Genomic DNA, 16,960 nt, shown 5'->3' on the forward strand with positions numbered 1-16,960 from the left:
AAAATAGCAAAGAAGCAGTTTGATAAACATAGATATGTTTATCCATCTGTTACTGTTACCATGTACATCTATCACTGCTAATATATCACTGCTAAAAAATAATCATAATCATAGATCTGCATTTATAAATGGCATATACACGATGAATTAAGCACTTCCTGATACCTTACTAGTACCTTACAAATGCTTAATAATGTGACATTATGAAGCGCTAGCAACTTTTTATGTATTTTGCCTAGAGATGGCACGATACCACTTTTTTATGTCCGATACCGATACCGATATCATAAATTTGGATATCTGCCGATACCGATATGAATCCGATATAGTGTGTTTTTTAATCAATAAAACTGTTTTTTAATATCTTGCTGCTTTTTGTATAAGTTCATACTCAAGTTTAAAAAAAACAAACACTAAAGCTATTCTGTTATACCTGGTATGCAAAAAATACACTGCACCCAAAATATTTCATAGTTCAGCAATACTGATCAATCTAATAAACTTAAACCTACTCCATCCTCCCTATTCTGGTATTTTAACCCTTTAAGACCTACCATAGAACCAAGTCCACCAGAGCTTATATTATATTTTTACATGCTGTAGTGCCAATTTTGGGAGCATTTCAAGTTGATATACATCAATACAACCATTATAGCCCAAATTTTAATAATATGTATGCATTAAGTGCATAGTAATTACATAAATTGCAAAAAAGTGCAATAAACTACAAAAAAATTGAAAATCGTTTTTGTTTTTTTAACATATATTTCTAGTTAGAGAAATTTAAGAGGCTTATCCCTCAAAACTGTAAATACAAAAAAGTTGCACAAACTAGTTTCCCACCACAGGAAATTTATTTGAAGTGTCTTCATAGTTTTACTTTTGAAATACACCAATTTTTATATACTGCAGGAAAAACGAAAATAAATATTATAGTGCAAATTTGCAAAAAAGCAGCATATGCATCAAAATAAACTATTTCCAGCAGTGCAATTCGAGTTCTAAGCATCCCAGAAACGACACAGAAAGTCATAAAGTCAAAGATAACTTTTAAAAACACCAGTATAGGCTCTGAGGCCCTGACAGTAAAAAAAACTACATTTCCGCGAAAATGACGTCACTTCCGGTTTCAGGCAGGTAATGGCGGACATGCGAAAGTTCGCGCTGACATCTATTCCAACGTAGGAAGTGTTATGAACAGCTGATCGGATCGGCAAAACGTGTTTCTGGAATATTATGTTTTTGTTGCTGCAAGCGCTTTTTATGCAGTTTTTGCAAAGCTATATGTGGAAGAAAACCGTGACCTAGGACAAGCTGATGGCATAAGATATAAGTACAACTTCTCCAGTTTCAGATGTAAAAAAATTATTGCTTTAGCTTAAGTGGTTGCAGAGCTACCGGGATTTAAAAATAGTTACGCAAAACGGAGCGTGCCCGCTCCGACCGGTTTTAAAGGGTTAAAGAGTACTTAGCAGAAATATTAAGCAACCTAACTAATAGGGTTCTAAAACTCCCAGCAAAAAAAAAATAGGGAACCACCCCCACCCTCCACCTCATGATGCTTAATCGACGTAATCAACTTTAATTTGATGCAGTGTGAAAAAAAATGCACAGAAATAAATTATTTTTCAAGAATAATTAAATAGATTCAACATCTTTCTTCAACAGAATTGCAGACTGCACAGATGGTATCTTCCCAAAGGAAAAAGTACTATAGCTTACTAGGGTATATTAGACTTAACAGTTACTATATACAGTAATGGACTTCTATACATTTTACATCAGATTAAAACTATCGGATAATTATTTATTAAAAGCTAGACATTTTAAATGAGAATAAGAAAGAAAAGTATGTCTTTGTGCCCCTTTTCCCTGTTCATGCCCTATCGGCCCCCCTGGCTAAACTTTGCTAGATCCGCCCCTGCACAGTTACCAGCCGTCAGCTAGTAGAAAAGGATCCTGGTAGAAAGTAATATTAAATAAATTCTAACAACAGCTTATCAAGGTTAAACGTGCTGCTGTTGTTCAGCTGCTGGTTTCCTCTTTCTGGTGCAAAGTGGGCCAAAAACAAAGAAGAGAGACGGACTCGCGACAGAAAAGCCGATCAGCTGATCATTGATCAGTTTCATGATTGAAGTAGCAGCAGGAGAGGGAGGGACGGAGGGAGGGGGAGGCAGTCGCTCCATATATCGGTTGTTAAGCTAAACGTGGGTACGCTTTACAAACATTCAGAGATGAACTTACACACTTGCTTTACTTCTCTCTGGGATAACTCCTCGGAGATGAAATGCCGGATTGGTAGCAGGCTACAAATACACACAGCTGCTCTATCACGTGATGCATACTGCTCCGACGTGCTACGGTTATGAGCCGAGTTACGCCGTGTGGCAAGTTTTTTGAGGTGCTTTTTTGATATTTAGTGGATCGGATTACATTTTTTATTTCCCTCCGATATCCGATCCAGTAAGTCGGTATCGGATCGGTCCATCTCTAATTTTCCACACCATCTTCTTTCTTCGAGATTGATACAAACCTCTGAAGTAGGCTTGTGAAATATCACACAATCAAACATGGCACCTCTATAAGTATACAATGGAATCAATTGATAATGTTTTGTTTAATATTAATTACATATTTGTGTACTATTTGATTCTTGACAGTGGCTCCATTAACAAAATAAGGAACAATCTCAGAAACTACAGTTTGTTAGAGAAAAAAAAAGTTTAGAAGCCACAAGTAGTATTGACTTCATACAGGTGGTTTTCCACCATCCACATTCCTAACATATTGCTGCTTATGCCCTTCTTGCAATGATTTTTTTTTGTTTTGTTCCTGCTAAAAACAGATGTGAAGTGGGCTGTTCGCTTTAAGTAATGCAAGTAATGCAAGTACTCATGATTGTTATGTTACTGTTACTGTAACTGCAAGTTCCTGTTAACAAAGCATCGGTTAACAAGCAAAACTAGATATACAATAATTGCATGCAGGACTATCTGACATCCCAAGCACGTAGCTTTAGTTGTATAAAACCGGTTCTAACATTCCTGTCACAGACACAACTTCTCATACAGATGGAAGAGACAGTGTGGCACAAGGTAAAGACAAGTTTCTATAAGAACAAATTGAAATTATTGATTAACTAAAGCATAAAGCCGAAATGTATTAAATTAAATGTTTCAGCTGAGATGATTAGATTATTATATCTTGATATGTTTTTTAATTTCGTGAATGTTTAATGATTCTTGGTAGAATCTCTATTGATTAGGTTTCATCAAAGACACACTATGAGGATGAAAGGATGTGTTTTCTTTTTGTGACATGGCAATTTCAGAAGCATTCTCCTTGAATCAGTAAGTCATTAGTTGGTTTTTTACACATCCACCCAAAGAAGAATCTACTTGTCTATATTCAAACATTAATATTTGCGTTTTTGAAATTAAGTCATTTAAAAATAATACTGAATATTAATATCGGAAACAAAACTGATTTGGATTTTGAATTTTTTCCAGACTGGACCAGATATAGTGGGTAAGTTCTAATATTTATTTCCATAATAATTCATTTTATTGATGATATTACATTTTTTTTAATATGAAAACTGAATACAGAAGCACCAAATCTGTTTTTGTAGATGTGCTGAAGAAAGGACATTCCAGAAATAAACAAGGTAAAGTTCAACATTTACTTACAACTAAATGCCTGTTTGAGGAGATTTTGTGTTTTCAGTTTCACACAACTTTATTTGACTATCAGTGACTGTTTCTAATTTTAACATTTATCTTAGAATTTTTAAATGATGATATTTTGGAGGTAAGTTTATTTTTTTGTGAGATAAAATATATTATCCTTAAAACATCTATATGGATAGTAACTTGCATTGTTATTTCAATGCAAAGTTATAAGAGACATTTCTTGTTCTTAGCCTACAAACATGCAGAAGAGTACCATTATTGATGAAACATCCTATGGAAATCCCCAGTCCCCTATGTGTTGAATAACGACCTTGGTAAATATATATTTCTTACATATACATTTAAAAGAAATACTGATTTCCTTACTTCTGTGGGAGCATATCTTTGTGATCTGTTACCTGAAAATGCAATTTTGGTACATGTCAGCTGGAGCCTGTTATTGCATAGGAGTACATAATAGAAAAGACAGCAGGACCATCTTCAAGTGAACAAACTAATTGACTAACATAGTTTGTACTGCCAAAGTAATCACGTCTCTGCTAAAGCGCTTAGAAAGATTTTAGAGCAATATACTGTGCATGAGCAAGGATAGCACATCTCTCAGTTGTCTAACATATCTTTTTTTTATATCTATAACCCAACTATCATGAACAATGGTAGACATTAATTCTAAAGGAGTCATCTGAGGGCCTTTGACCAATTCAGGTTGAAATCATGCATTGATTCAAACCAAGGGACTCTGAGGATGATTACATTTCTGTCAAACAGTTAGACGGGTATGTTTTTTTCTGCTTTTTTTTTTTTTATAAAATTGCCCATTTAGTTTTAATTAATATAAATATTATAAAAACTACCAATTCATCACTAATATTTTGTTTGTTTTGTTTTGCTTTTTTTATGTACTTTTTAAAACAAGTTATATTTATGTGTCTCTTTTGTTATTTATTTGATTGGGATTTTATAGACTAAACAAAATAAATTAGATAAAAGAAAACTACATATAAGACAAACATTGATCAGTGTTTTTATTTTCAGATGTTGGTCATACATCGGGCAGGTAATTTCCAATGGACAGGAACTCTCCATTGGAAGAGGCTGTGGTTCCATTGCCATTGTTGAACATGAGTTCCTTCATGCTCTTGGCTTCTACCATGAACAGTCCAGATATGACAGAAATGATTATGTGACGATTCAATTTGAAAACATCCTAGAAGGTTTGATTAATACTTATATTACTTATTATGATGTTAATGTATTTTTGATATTTCTATTCACATACTAAGCTTAAAACTATACAAAATAATCTGCAGAAATGAATCAACCACTTTGAAACAGTTAAAAAAGTCGAGAGTATTAAAACTATTTACAAAGAATCTTTGGATTTCTGCCATTCTGCAAAGTATCATTTTCAATAAAGTAGCAGATTGAGTAATATTTTGTAACCAATATACTGAGTATGCTGTTTACTCCTTTAATGGTTTGACTTTCTCTCATGATATCAAAATCTTTTCAGTGCAGTATACTGTATGTGATGTTTGGCTTTTATATATGATTTTTATAGATAAAAAGAACAACTTTAGAATAGTTGGCAGTAATGAGAGCACCACCCACGGAGTCCCATATGACTATTTGTCAGTGATGCACTATGCCAAAGATGCTTTCACCAATGGCAATGGATCTACAATTATCACCAAAGACCCTAATTTCCAGAATCTGATTGGTCAACGATTGGAAATGAGCGCTAGTGATGTTCAGGAGCTGAATCTACTCTACAAATGCAGTAAGTGCTTGACGATTAAGGAGACCAACATCCAGCTTCAGGAACGCTTTGGTATTGGTGTTAGAATTATTAAGAACACCATAAGTACAATGTACCATTAACCAATGGAAAGTAACTGTTTTCTTTGTCACACTCACACTTGCAACGGGTTTTTACATTATTTTTAGAGATACTGAGCATGTTCTTTCTCAAGAACTTTACTCAGGTTTTCTGTATGTATAAGGGGAGGAATATAGGTGCTAGTCGTATAATTAGAATATCATTACAAAGTTGATTTATTTCACTAATTCCATTCAAAAAGTAAAACTTGCATAATGTATACATTCATTCCACACAGACTGATATATTTCAAGTGTTATTTATTTTAATGTTGATGATTATAACTAACAACTATTGAAAACCCCAAATTCAGTATCTTAGAAAAGTAGAATATTACTTAAGACCAATACAAAGAAAAGATTTTTAGAAATCTTGGCCAACTGAAAGTATGAACATGAAAGTATGAGCATGTACAGCACTCAGTACTTTGTTGGGGCTCCTTTGCCTGAATTACTGCAGCAATGCGGAGTGGCATGGATTCAATCAGTATGTGGCACTGCTCAGGTGTTATGAGAGCCCAGGTTGCTCTGATAGTGGCCTTCAGCTCTTCTGCATTGTTGGGTCTGGCATATCGCATCTTCCTCTTCACAATACCCCATAGATTTTCTATGGGGTTAAGGTCAGGCGAGTTTGCTGACCAAGTAAGAACAGGGTACCATGGTCCTTAAACCAGGTGTTGGTAGCTTTGGCACTGTGTGCAGGTGCCAAGTCCTGTTGGAAAATGAAATCTGCGTCTCCATAGTTGGTCAGCAGCAAGAAGCATGAAGTGCTCTAAAACTTCCTGGTATACGGCTGTGTTGACCTTGGACCTCAGAAAACACAGTGGAGCAACACCAGCTGATGACATGGCACCCCAAACCATCACTGGCTGTGAAAACTTTACACTGGACCTCAAGCAACATGATTCTGTGCCTCTCCTCTCTGATTCCAAAGGAATGCAGAATTTACTTTCATCAGAGAATATAACTTTGGACCACTCACCAGCAGTCCGGTCCATACTGAATTTGGGGTTTTCATTAGTTGTCAGCTGTAATCATCAAAATTTAAAGAAATAAACACTTGAAATATATCAGTCTGTGTGGAATGAATGTATACATTATACAAGTTTCACTTTTTCAATTGGAATTAGTGAAATAAATCAACTTTTTGATCATATTCTAATTATATGACCAGCACCTGTATGTACTGTTGCTTTCCAAAATGTCCATTATGATCCCTTTTTGAACTTTCAGCATGCTCAAGTTTGTTTGTCTTAAGAACGGTTCTACAAGTCACAAAAGATCTAGATAAAATAACTTTGTTTGTTTCTTCAAGAGAGCTCATGATCATGACCCAAGTCAGCCAGCACTGAATGTGGGGAGTTGATAAAACAGATGCAGCCTCAAAAAGTAATTTTAGCCTAAATAATGACTAAAATCAAAATTAGTTGTCAGAATTAAAATAAAATCAAACCCACAAAATTATGAATCAGTCTGACTCGTGACTGCTTGCACCTTTCAGTTAGTTTCACATTTTTAGAATGTCAGAAGCAGTAACTCCTTGAGAAGTTAAACCTTAACTAAAATATTTTCACTTTCTGATGGTGGTTTACATTTGATGAGTCAGTGCCACTTTTTTATACTATACTATACTATACTATACTAATGCAGCCATCAGCTGGTTTAATTATGTAAAAGTAACACTAGAAACATTGGCAACCACACAACCTGGCTTTCTAAAACAGTGCAAATAAACATCTCTCCAACTTACTAATGAGCTATTTTCTCTCAGGCAGAGATATACTATATCCTGGGCAGGTTACCACTCTATTGCAGAGCCAACACAACAAAACGGTCAAACATGATTATATTTACAACTATGGCCAATCGATAATCACCAAAAAACCCTGTTTGTTTCATTCATACAAAAATCAATATGCCATGGTTGCTATGTGTCAGACTGCAACTTCAGCAATGTCATAGGCACTCCTAGTCAATAATTAGCCAAGATGCATAAAACTGCTGACTATGTGTATAAAACTGTGTCCAAACAATCCACTCATTTTTGATGATTGCCTTTTCTATTCACTCTTCCCTGAGTTCAAGCTAATACTATTCCCATTGAACTCTCTGGTAGAACATAAATCCCACATCAAAACACACAGAGACAAACTCCAAGTTTCATTTAGACAATTGTAGCACAACAAATGGTGTTGCTGATATTAGTCACCTGACAAAAGCCTACAACAGAAGCCTAAGTGAAATGTGTTCTTAATGTATCTCTACAGACTCATCCATTGCCTTTAAGATGTACTGTGGCTTTACCAATGGGACCATGTGTCAGATGAACCGCTGTTCAAAGAGTGGCAATGGTTGGGAAATGGTAACAGGTGTTTATGGGGGTCCCAGCTCTGACCACACCAATCTGCCCAATGGAAATGGTAATCAAGGTAAGGTTTCAAATGTTGCATTTGGTTTTCGCATTGTTTAAAATACAATTTTATTTGGATAATCTAATTTTTCACCTCAGCCATGTTAAGCAGCCAGAAATAATAATAAATGCTTTGGTGGTCTGCTATAATATTAATTTTAAACAACATTGTAGGTCAGGATGCAGGTTACTTCATGTATGCTAGCACAGAATCAGTTCAGGAGGGTGACTCAGCCTGGCTGGAGACAAAGAGGATGAGTCCTCAGAGGGAGTGTCATGTCCAGTGTCTGCAGTTCTACTATTACCACAATGGGAGCAAGTCAGATGAACTTAACATCTGGATCAGAGAGTTTCAAGATGAACGGGACTCCACAGGAACACTCTACCTCATGGACAGATCACTGGTAATGGTTCACTTGTGATTGTCCATAATGATTTTCTCCAGATAAAGTATAAATGCTTCACATTTTACATTTTGTCACAAAGACATATCTCACGGTTTACCTCTTAATCCAAAAATTCTCCCTCCAGGTCCACCAACATCTCACTGGACTCTCCACCATGTTCCTCTGAATGCCACCAAGCAGTTCCAGGTGGAGTTTGAGGTTCGTAAAGGAGCAGGAAACTCTACAGGCGGCTTCTCTATTGATGACATCAATCTTTCAGAGCTCGAGTGTCCAGATGGAACCTGGCAGATTAATAATTTTGAGAGGCTTTTGAACACTACTGATACTCCGGCCCTGATATATAGCCCAAGGCAGTATTCTAGTGAGGGCTATGCTTACCGGGTAGCGTTAAATCCCCGCCAGACAGATTTTGGAGTATATGTGCAACTTGTCTCTGGTGTCTATGATGACCAACTGAAATGGCCTTGCCCACAAAGGCAATTTACTGTCCAAATGGTGGATCAGAACCCCAACATCCAGCTACAGATGTCAAGGCAAATAAGTATCACCACTGACCCAAATCTGCTGTACAATGGTATGTTTACAGAAACATGTAATCCTTAAAAAAAATGTACTAATTAAACTATTTACCATTATGTTACGTATGCTTTCTGTAAACAGGAGTACTAATTTGGGGCAAACCTCGTGAGGTTGGAAGTCAAATTGTTGACAAGAACAATGAGATCATCTATGTTAATACCCTATATGGTTATAAAAATTTTGCATCTTTGGAAGACATCCAATCCAGAGATTACCTCAAGGGAGAGAGTGCAATTTTCATCTTCAATTTACAAGGCAAATTTAAATGTTTTCTTTGCTAAACTTAAATAGTGTACTTAAAATTTTTACAACAGAAATGCATAAAACATTTGAATCATTTCAAACAAGAAAAAAAGTTATTTTAGTTTTTTCTTTCCTTTCAATAGATCTCACTCCTCTACTTAATGGAAGTTCGCTGCCATGTCCTCAAGTGAAATCAGTGAGCATTACAAGTGCTCCCACAGACCAGGATAAAGGACCTTGCTCATCCAGGTGGGCTATGTTATGAAATAAATTAACTTAATTTCAATTGAATTATTATTTATATAACTGCAAATCACAACAACAGTTGCATCAAAAATGCCTGTTGAAAAATGCTCTGACTTTCACAGTACCTCACCCACCACACTTCCATCTCTAAAGACAACAGATGACGGGTTTTTTCACATACATGTCAAAAATATTTTGACTTTCACAGGATCTTACCCACCTCCAATCCAACTTGATAAACAACAGATTATGACACTTATTTAGATATTCTCAGAATTTACTGTTTGTAAGAATGTGTTGTCACAAGCTGTAAATCTAGTGGACCCCAAATTTAGATGTTACACTGCTTATGGTGATCAATATAATAAGCCCTCTTTACAGATAATGAGAAGTAAAGTTGTAGTGAAGGAGCACATGCATAAGGATTGGTAATAAAGTGGAGAATGCTAGAAATATGGAGGAAATATGGAGGTCATGTGGGGGAAGCTCGTGTGCAGTGGTGAATACTTTAGGAAGCAGCTGAAAGAAAAAGGAAAAAACAAACAAACAAGAAAATGAATGCAGTTAAATATTTGATGTAAATTTTCAAACTGATATGTAATTTTACATACATACAATATTCTGCTTTGACTTTCACAGGACCTCACCCACCACACTTCCATCTCTAAACACAACAGATGACAGGTACGCCAGTTTTCTCAAATATTTTCTTTTGCTAAGAAACAGAAAAGGTTTCTTACAAACAGAAACATTTAAACTCTCACTCATGCAAGACTTTTAGCATACCTGTCAAACTAAACTTTGACTTTTACAGGATCTCATCCATCACAATTCCAACTCCAGAAATAACAAACCATAACAGGTACTCCAATATTCTCAAACAGTTTCTGTTTGAAAAAATGTGTTTTTGTCACAAGCTGTCAATTCTAGTGGACGTGAACAGATGTTATACTGCTGACTGTGATCAACATACTAAGCCCTGTTTACGGATAGTAAGCAGCAAAATTGTAGTGTAGGAGCACATGCAGAGGGTTGGTGTGATAGTGGAAGCTGCAAGGAATAGAGTAAGATGGAGAAAGCAGGTCTGCAGTTGTGAACACTTTATTAAGCAGCTATAAGTGGATAAAAAATAACCTGTATGCATTTCAGGCATTTATTTGATGCCAGATTTAAAACTATGTCATTTTCACATACATGTCAAAAAATGTTTTGACTTTCACAGAACCTCACCCACTGCAATTCCAATTCTAAACACAACAGATGACAGGTACGCTAGTCTTCTCAAACAAAATGCCAGATTTGAAACTATGTCACTTTCACATACATGTCAAAACATTGCTTTAATTTTTGCAGGATCTCACCCACCTCCAATCCAACTCAATAAACAACAGATGATGCCACTTATTTAGATATTCTCAGAATTTACTGTTTGTAAGAATGTGTTGTCACAAGCTGTGAAATCTAGTGGACCCCCAAATTTAGATGTTACACTGCTTATGGTGATCAATATAATAAGCCCTCTTTACGGATAATGAGAAGCAAAGTTGTAGTGAAGGAGCACATGCATAAGGATTGGTAATAAAGTGGAGAATGCTAGAAATATGGAGGAAATATGGAGGTCATGTGGGGGAAGCTCGTGTGCAGTGGTGAATACTTTAGGAAGCAGCTGAAAGAAAAAGGAAAAAAACAAACAAACAAGAAAATGAATGCAGTTAAATATTTGATGTAAATTTTCAAACTGATATGTAATTTTTACATACATACAATATTCTGCTTTGACTTTCACAGGACCTCACCCACCACACTTCCATCTCTAAACACAACAGATGACAGGTACGCCAGTTTTCTCAAATATTTTCTTTTGCTAAGAAACAGAAAAGGTTTCTTACAAACAGAAACATTTAAACTCTCACTCATGCAAGACTTTTAGCATACCTGTCAAACTAAACTTTGACTTTTACAGGATCTCATCCACCACAATTCCAACTCCAGAAATAACAAACCATAACAGGTACTCCAACATTCTCAAACAGTTTCTGTTTGGAAAAATGTGTTTTTGTCACAAGCTGTCAATTCTAGTGGACGTGAACAGATGTTATACTGCTGACTGTGATCAACATACTAAGCCCTGTTTACAGATAGTAAGCAGCAAAATTGTAGTGTAGGAGCACATGCAGAGGGTTGGTGTGATAGTGGAAGCTGCAAGGAATAGAGTAAGATGGAGGAAGCTGATCTGCAGTTATGAACACTTTATTAAGCATCTATAAGTGGATAAAAAAATAACCTATATGCATTTCATGCATTTATTTGATGCCAGATTTGAAACTATGTCATTTTCACATACATGTCATAAAATGTTTTGACTTTCACAGAACTTCACCCACTGCAATTCCAATTCTAAACACAACAGATGACAGGTACGCTAGTCTTCTCAAACAAAATGCCAGATTTGAAACTATGTCACTTTCACATACATGTCAAAACATTGCTTTAATTTTTGCAGGATCTTACCCACCTCCAATCCAACTCAATAAACAACAGATGATGCCACTTATTTAGATGTTCTCAGAATTTACTGTTTGTAAGAATGTGTTGTCACAAGCTGTGAAATCTAGTGGACCCCCAAATTTAGATGTTGCACTGCTTATGGTGATCAATATAATAAGCCCTCTTTACGGATAATGAGAAGCAAAGTTGTAGTGAAGGAGCACATGCATAAGGATTGGTAATAAAGTGGAGAATGCTAGAAATATGGAGGAAATATGGAGGTCATGTGGGGGAAGCTCGTGTGCAGTGGTGAATACTTTAGGAAGCAGCTGAAAGAAAAAGGAAAAAAACAAACAAACAAGAAAATGAATGCATTTAAATATTTGATGTAAATTTTCAAACTGATATGTAATTTTTACATACATGCAATATTCTGCTTTGACTTTCACAGGACCTCACCCACCACACTTCCATCTCTAAACACAACATATGACAGGTACGCCAAACATCTCACACATTTTCTGTTTTTCAAAAATTAGAAAATGTTATAAATAGAAACAAACATATTCTTAGTTTTAGATTTTAATATACCTGTCAAAAATTTCTTTGACTATTTCAGGACCTCACCCACTACAATTCCCACTCCAGAAACCACAGATGACAGGTAATCTTCTAAAACATTTTCTGTCTGTAAAATTGTTTTATTGTCAAAGCCTGTAAAATCTAGTGGACCTAATCATTTCGATTTTGGACTGCTGCTCAACATAACGTAACAAAACAAAAGAACAACAAAAGAAGAATAAAAGATGCATCCATTTCAATATTTAGTGCACAATTTTAAACTTATATGTCATTTTCACGTACGCGTCATATAATGCTTCGACTTTCACAGGATGTAACCCTATGTTGATGATAAAAAATTAGATTTGATACTGCTGATACTATTGTCTAAAAAGGTATATCATCTCATCACATGCATTACTACATGGGGTAATAATCATTTTTGCAGTGGCCAATAGGAATAGTCAGCAGCCAGTCAGAATGTTTGTAAGTTGCTCTTGACATAGTAATTAATTGTGGAGCTTGCAGCACACACAGATTTTGCCCAATAAAACACAACGGCACTGATGTATACCTTCTGCTCAACTTAATTACTTAACATAAGCTATCTGTACATCCTTTATTTAATTAATATTTTTTTAAAAATTCCCCTCTCGCCCCTGCGGTCAATCTATCTTTCAAGCACGGATCTTCTACCAGACCCTGAGAGCTTGAAGGTCCTGCACAGTATCTTAGCTGTTCCTAGGACTGCGCTCTTCTGGAGAGAGATCTCGGATGTTGTTCCTGGGATTTGCTGGAGCTCCTTGCCTAGCTTGGGAGTCACAGCACCTAGTGCTCCGATTACCACTGGGACCACTGTTACCTTAACCCTCCACATCTTCTCGAGCTCTTCTCTGAGCCCTTGGTACCTCAGCAGCTTCTCGTGTTCCTTCCTCCTGATGTTGTCTCCCATTTTGACCTCAGTACTTTCAGGTCATACTCGGCACAGATGTTTCTGTATACTATGCCGGCCACTTGGTTATGGCGCTCCATGTATGCCCTGCCTGCTAGCATCTTGCACCCTGCTGTTATGTGCTGGATTGTCTCAGGGGCATCTTTACACAGCCTGCACCTGGGGTCTTGTCTGGTGTGATAGACCCCAGCCTCTATGGATCTTGTACATGGAGCTTGTTCCTTGCTGCCATGATTAGTGCCTCTGTGCTGTCTTTTAGTCCAGCTTTGTCTAGCCACTAGTAGGATTTCTGGATATCAGCCACCTCCGCTATCTGCCGATGGTACATACGTGCAGGGGCCTATCCTTCCATTATGGTTCCTCCTCTTTCTTGGGTTTCTGCTGCCTGAGGTATTCACTGAGCATGCGGTCGGTTGGGGCCATCTTCCTGATCTACTCGTGGATGTTTGTTGTCTCATCCTGGACTGTGGTACTGACACTCACCAGTCCCTGGTCTCCTTCCTTCCACTTAGCATACAGCCTCAGGGTGCTGGACTTGGGGTGAAACCCTCCATGCATGGTAGGGAGCTTCCTGGTCTTGATGTCAGTGGCTTCTATCTCCTCCTTTGGCCAGCTTATTATCCCAGCAGAGTACCTGATCACAGGCAGGGCCTAGGTGTTGATACCCCAGATCTTGTTCTTACCGTTCAGCTGACTCCTAAGGACTTGCCTGACCCTCTGCAGGTACTTGGTGGTTGCAGCTTTCCTAGTGGCCTCTTTATGGTTACTGTTTGCCTATGGGATCCCCAGGTGCTTGTAGCTTTCCTCTATGTCTGCAATGTTGCCTTCTGGTAGTTCGATCCCCTCAGTTCTGACTACCTTCCTTCTCTTTGTTATCATCCGACTACATTTATCCAGTCCAAACAACATTCCAATGTAATTGCTGTATATCCCGGTAGGATCAGTGAATCGATGTCTCATTCACTCTGGGCATACAGCTTGATGTCATCCATGTAGAGGAGGTGGCTGACAATTGCCCTGTTCCGTAGTTGGTATCTGTAACCAGTCTTGTTAGTGATCTTACTGAGGGGGTTCAGGCCTATGCAGAACAGCAGTGGGGACAGAGCATCTCTTTGGTAGATCCCACATCCGATGGTGACTTGTGCAATGGGCTTGAAGTTGGCCTCGAGTGTTGTACGCCACATCCCCATTGAGTTCCTGATGAAAGCTCTTAGAGTCCTGTTGATAGTTGTATAGCTCTAGGCATTCCAGGATCCAGGTGTGGAGCATCGAGTCATAGGCCTTCTTGTAATCAATCCAGGCAGTACACAGGTTGGTCAGCGTAGTCTTGCAGTCTCAGGCAACTGCTCTGTCTACCAGTAGCTGGTGTTTTGCACCACTGGCATTCTTGCCTATTCCTTTCTGTGCCCCACTCATATATTGAGCCATATGCCGGTTCATCTTAGCCGCTATGATGCCTGGCAGGAGCTTCCATGTGGTGCTGAGGCAGGTTATTGGTCGGTAGTTGGAAGGAATTAGTCCCTTTTGGAGGTCCTTGAGAATCAGAACTGTCCAGCCTTTGGTTAGCCATTCTGGGTGTCTCTCATCGACTAGAAGCTGGTTCATTTGTGCTGTCAGATGCTCGTGGAGTGCAGTCAGCTTCTTCAGCCAGTAGTCATGAACCATGTCAGGGCCTGGTGCTGTCCAATTGTTCATACTGGAGACCCTTTCTTGGATATCTGCTACCGTGATGGTTATAGGACCCTGTTCAGGGAGGTTGCTGTGTCTGCTCTTAGCTCCACTAGCCACTGTTATGGGTTGCGTCATTCTCCCTTATACTATTCCAGTATTGCTCTGTCTCCAGCTTTGGTGGTGCTGTTCTCATATTGTTCCCCTACCACTAAGGTTTATTCTCCTGCCTTTTATCTCTCTGGTGTACCTCTTCAAGCAGTTGGCGAAGGCTGCGAGTCTGCCATGGTGTAGATCAGCTGGTTAGTCTCGGTAATGGTGGTGGTAGGTATTGTCTATAGAGCTGCGTTCACATCATCTAGCAGATATTCTGAGGGTAGTTCATATAGTCTTGGTAACCAGCTACAGAGGATAAAGGTTTCAAGCTTCGCCATGATCCTATCTTTCAGGTCAGTTTCTCTCGCACTCAATGATCCTTCTTCCATCACACTCGGGGCTTGGTAACCAATCTCGGGTGGGGGTGATGATATCTCACCCCGACCTGTCGTCCTAGCTCCTTCTTGCCGTAGAATGTGTGTTACATTTATAGATAGATAGATAGATAGATATACATATACATAAAATTTTGTTTGTTTGTTTGTTTTAGCATTTTTTGCTTTTCTCCTGGTATGGTGGCCTCTCCGGTTCTCACCCTCCTGCTAGCACTGATGCTTCTGATACCTTGATGTGTATTTCATCTGCATCTGGACTCTTTACATGGATGACACCAATGACTCTTTCAGATATTTTTCTTGTTTTACAACTGTATGACCTGAAAATTTATATCCATTCCTGTTTGATTTATTATAGATGTTCATAATTCATGTTCATGATTTTTCATGATTTTTTTTGGTGTTACAACAGTTTTGGGTTTTGGGGTTTTTTTTGTTTGTTTGTTTTTTATTTTGGTTGTTTTTATAATAATCATTGCAACAATATTTTTGTTTTGTGTCCACAATAAAGAGAATGCAAACAAAAAGTTAAATGATAAGTACTTAAAATATATTATAGTTTTAAACTCTAATATTTGTGTGCTGTACACTCATTTGATAGTTTTGTTTACTGCAATTTTCAATCACGAGAAATCCACATAGTTTCACAGAGTTTGAAGTTATTAAAATGCAGTGAAAGAAAATTTTCTACTATGACTACAAGCCACAGTGTGCTTTCTCAGATGCTGGTGTACTGATGTTTAACAAAAAATAAAATTTATAATCTTTAAAACAAAAACATTCTTGTTCCTCTAATTTTTTCAGTGTTAGTGTTTCAGTGTTTTTTCAGTGCATTTTATTAAGCAGAGATCAAAAATTGAACATAATTTATTGAGAGATGACCCATCATGGCAGAATGGAATCCCAGTGCCGATAGGATTTAGGAGAGGATCCCCTAGGGTCTAGACACTGGTAGTGGTGATGGTGAAGATTGAGGTTTGGATGGAGCTCCGAATGACTTAGGTGAGGTGGAGATAGGGAGGAGGAGGGTTGCATTAATAAAAGTCTGAAAGTAGAATGACAGAGCACTGAGATTTAAACCACATATAATTGAGGCTGATTAGCTCAAAAAGAGGAAGGGGGGTTTGGGCAAGAAGATAATTGAAGATGATTGCCAAACTGACATTACGTCAGTTTTGAGTTTGAGTTTGATTTTTGTAATGAGCTTTTTACAAAGATACCATGCATGTATTCATTGTACTCAGCTCTATCTGAACAAAGGGCATCATTCACTCATTTTAATGAGGCAGTACTTATGTTTCACATGCAGTCATAATAAAAAGAAATTCTAAGGTTTTACATATCAC

General features: G+C 37.5%; 1 protein-coding gene and 1 long non-coding RNA gene across 2 annotated transcripts; both read left to right on the plus strand.

Annotated features, from left to right (window-relative positions):
• Positions 1-4,421: 4,421 nt before the first annotated feature.
• Positions 4,422-8,375, plus strand: LOC109200586 (meprin A subunit beta-like; the record flags this gene model as incomplete). The annotated part of the gene is made up of 5 exons (XM_019356170.2): positions 4,422-4,468; positions 4,728-4,906; positions 5,254-5,472; positions 7,838-7,999; positions 8,155-8,375. Coding segments are annotated over exons 3-5 (525 nt in total), but the record flags the coding sequence as incomplete, so codon positions are not given.
• Positions 8,376-8,377: 2 nt separating this feature from the next.
• LOC102079540 (integumentary mucin A.1) lies at positions 8,378-16,392 on the plus strand. The gene is made up of 13 exons (XR_002060743.2): positions 8,378-8,384; positions 8,512-8,961; positions 9,048-9,221; positions 9,353-9,458; positions 10,095-10,139; positions 10,270-10,317; positions 10,678-10,722; positions 11,244-11,288; positions 11,419-11,466; positions 11,828-11,872; positions 12,394-12,438; positions 12,562-12,606; positions 15,770-16,392. It is a non-coding gene; the product is annotated as an integumentary mucin A.1 (long non-coding RNA).
• The last annotated feature ends 568 nt before the right edge of the window (positions 16,393-16,960 follow it).

The sequence above is a fragment of the Oreochromis niloticus genome, unplaced genomic scaffold, assembly GCF_001858045.2.
Source record: "Oreochromis niloticus isolate F11D_XX unplaced genomic scaffold, O_niloticus_UMD_NMBU tig00000289_pilon, whole genome shotgun sequence".
NCBI lineage: Eukaryota > Metazoa > Chordata > Actinopteri > Cichliformes > Cichlidae > Oreochromis > Oreochromis niloticus.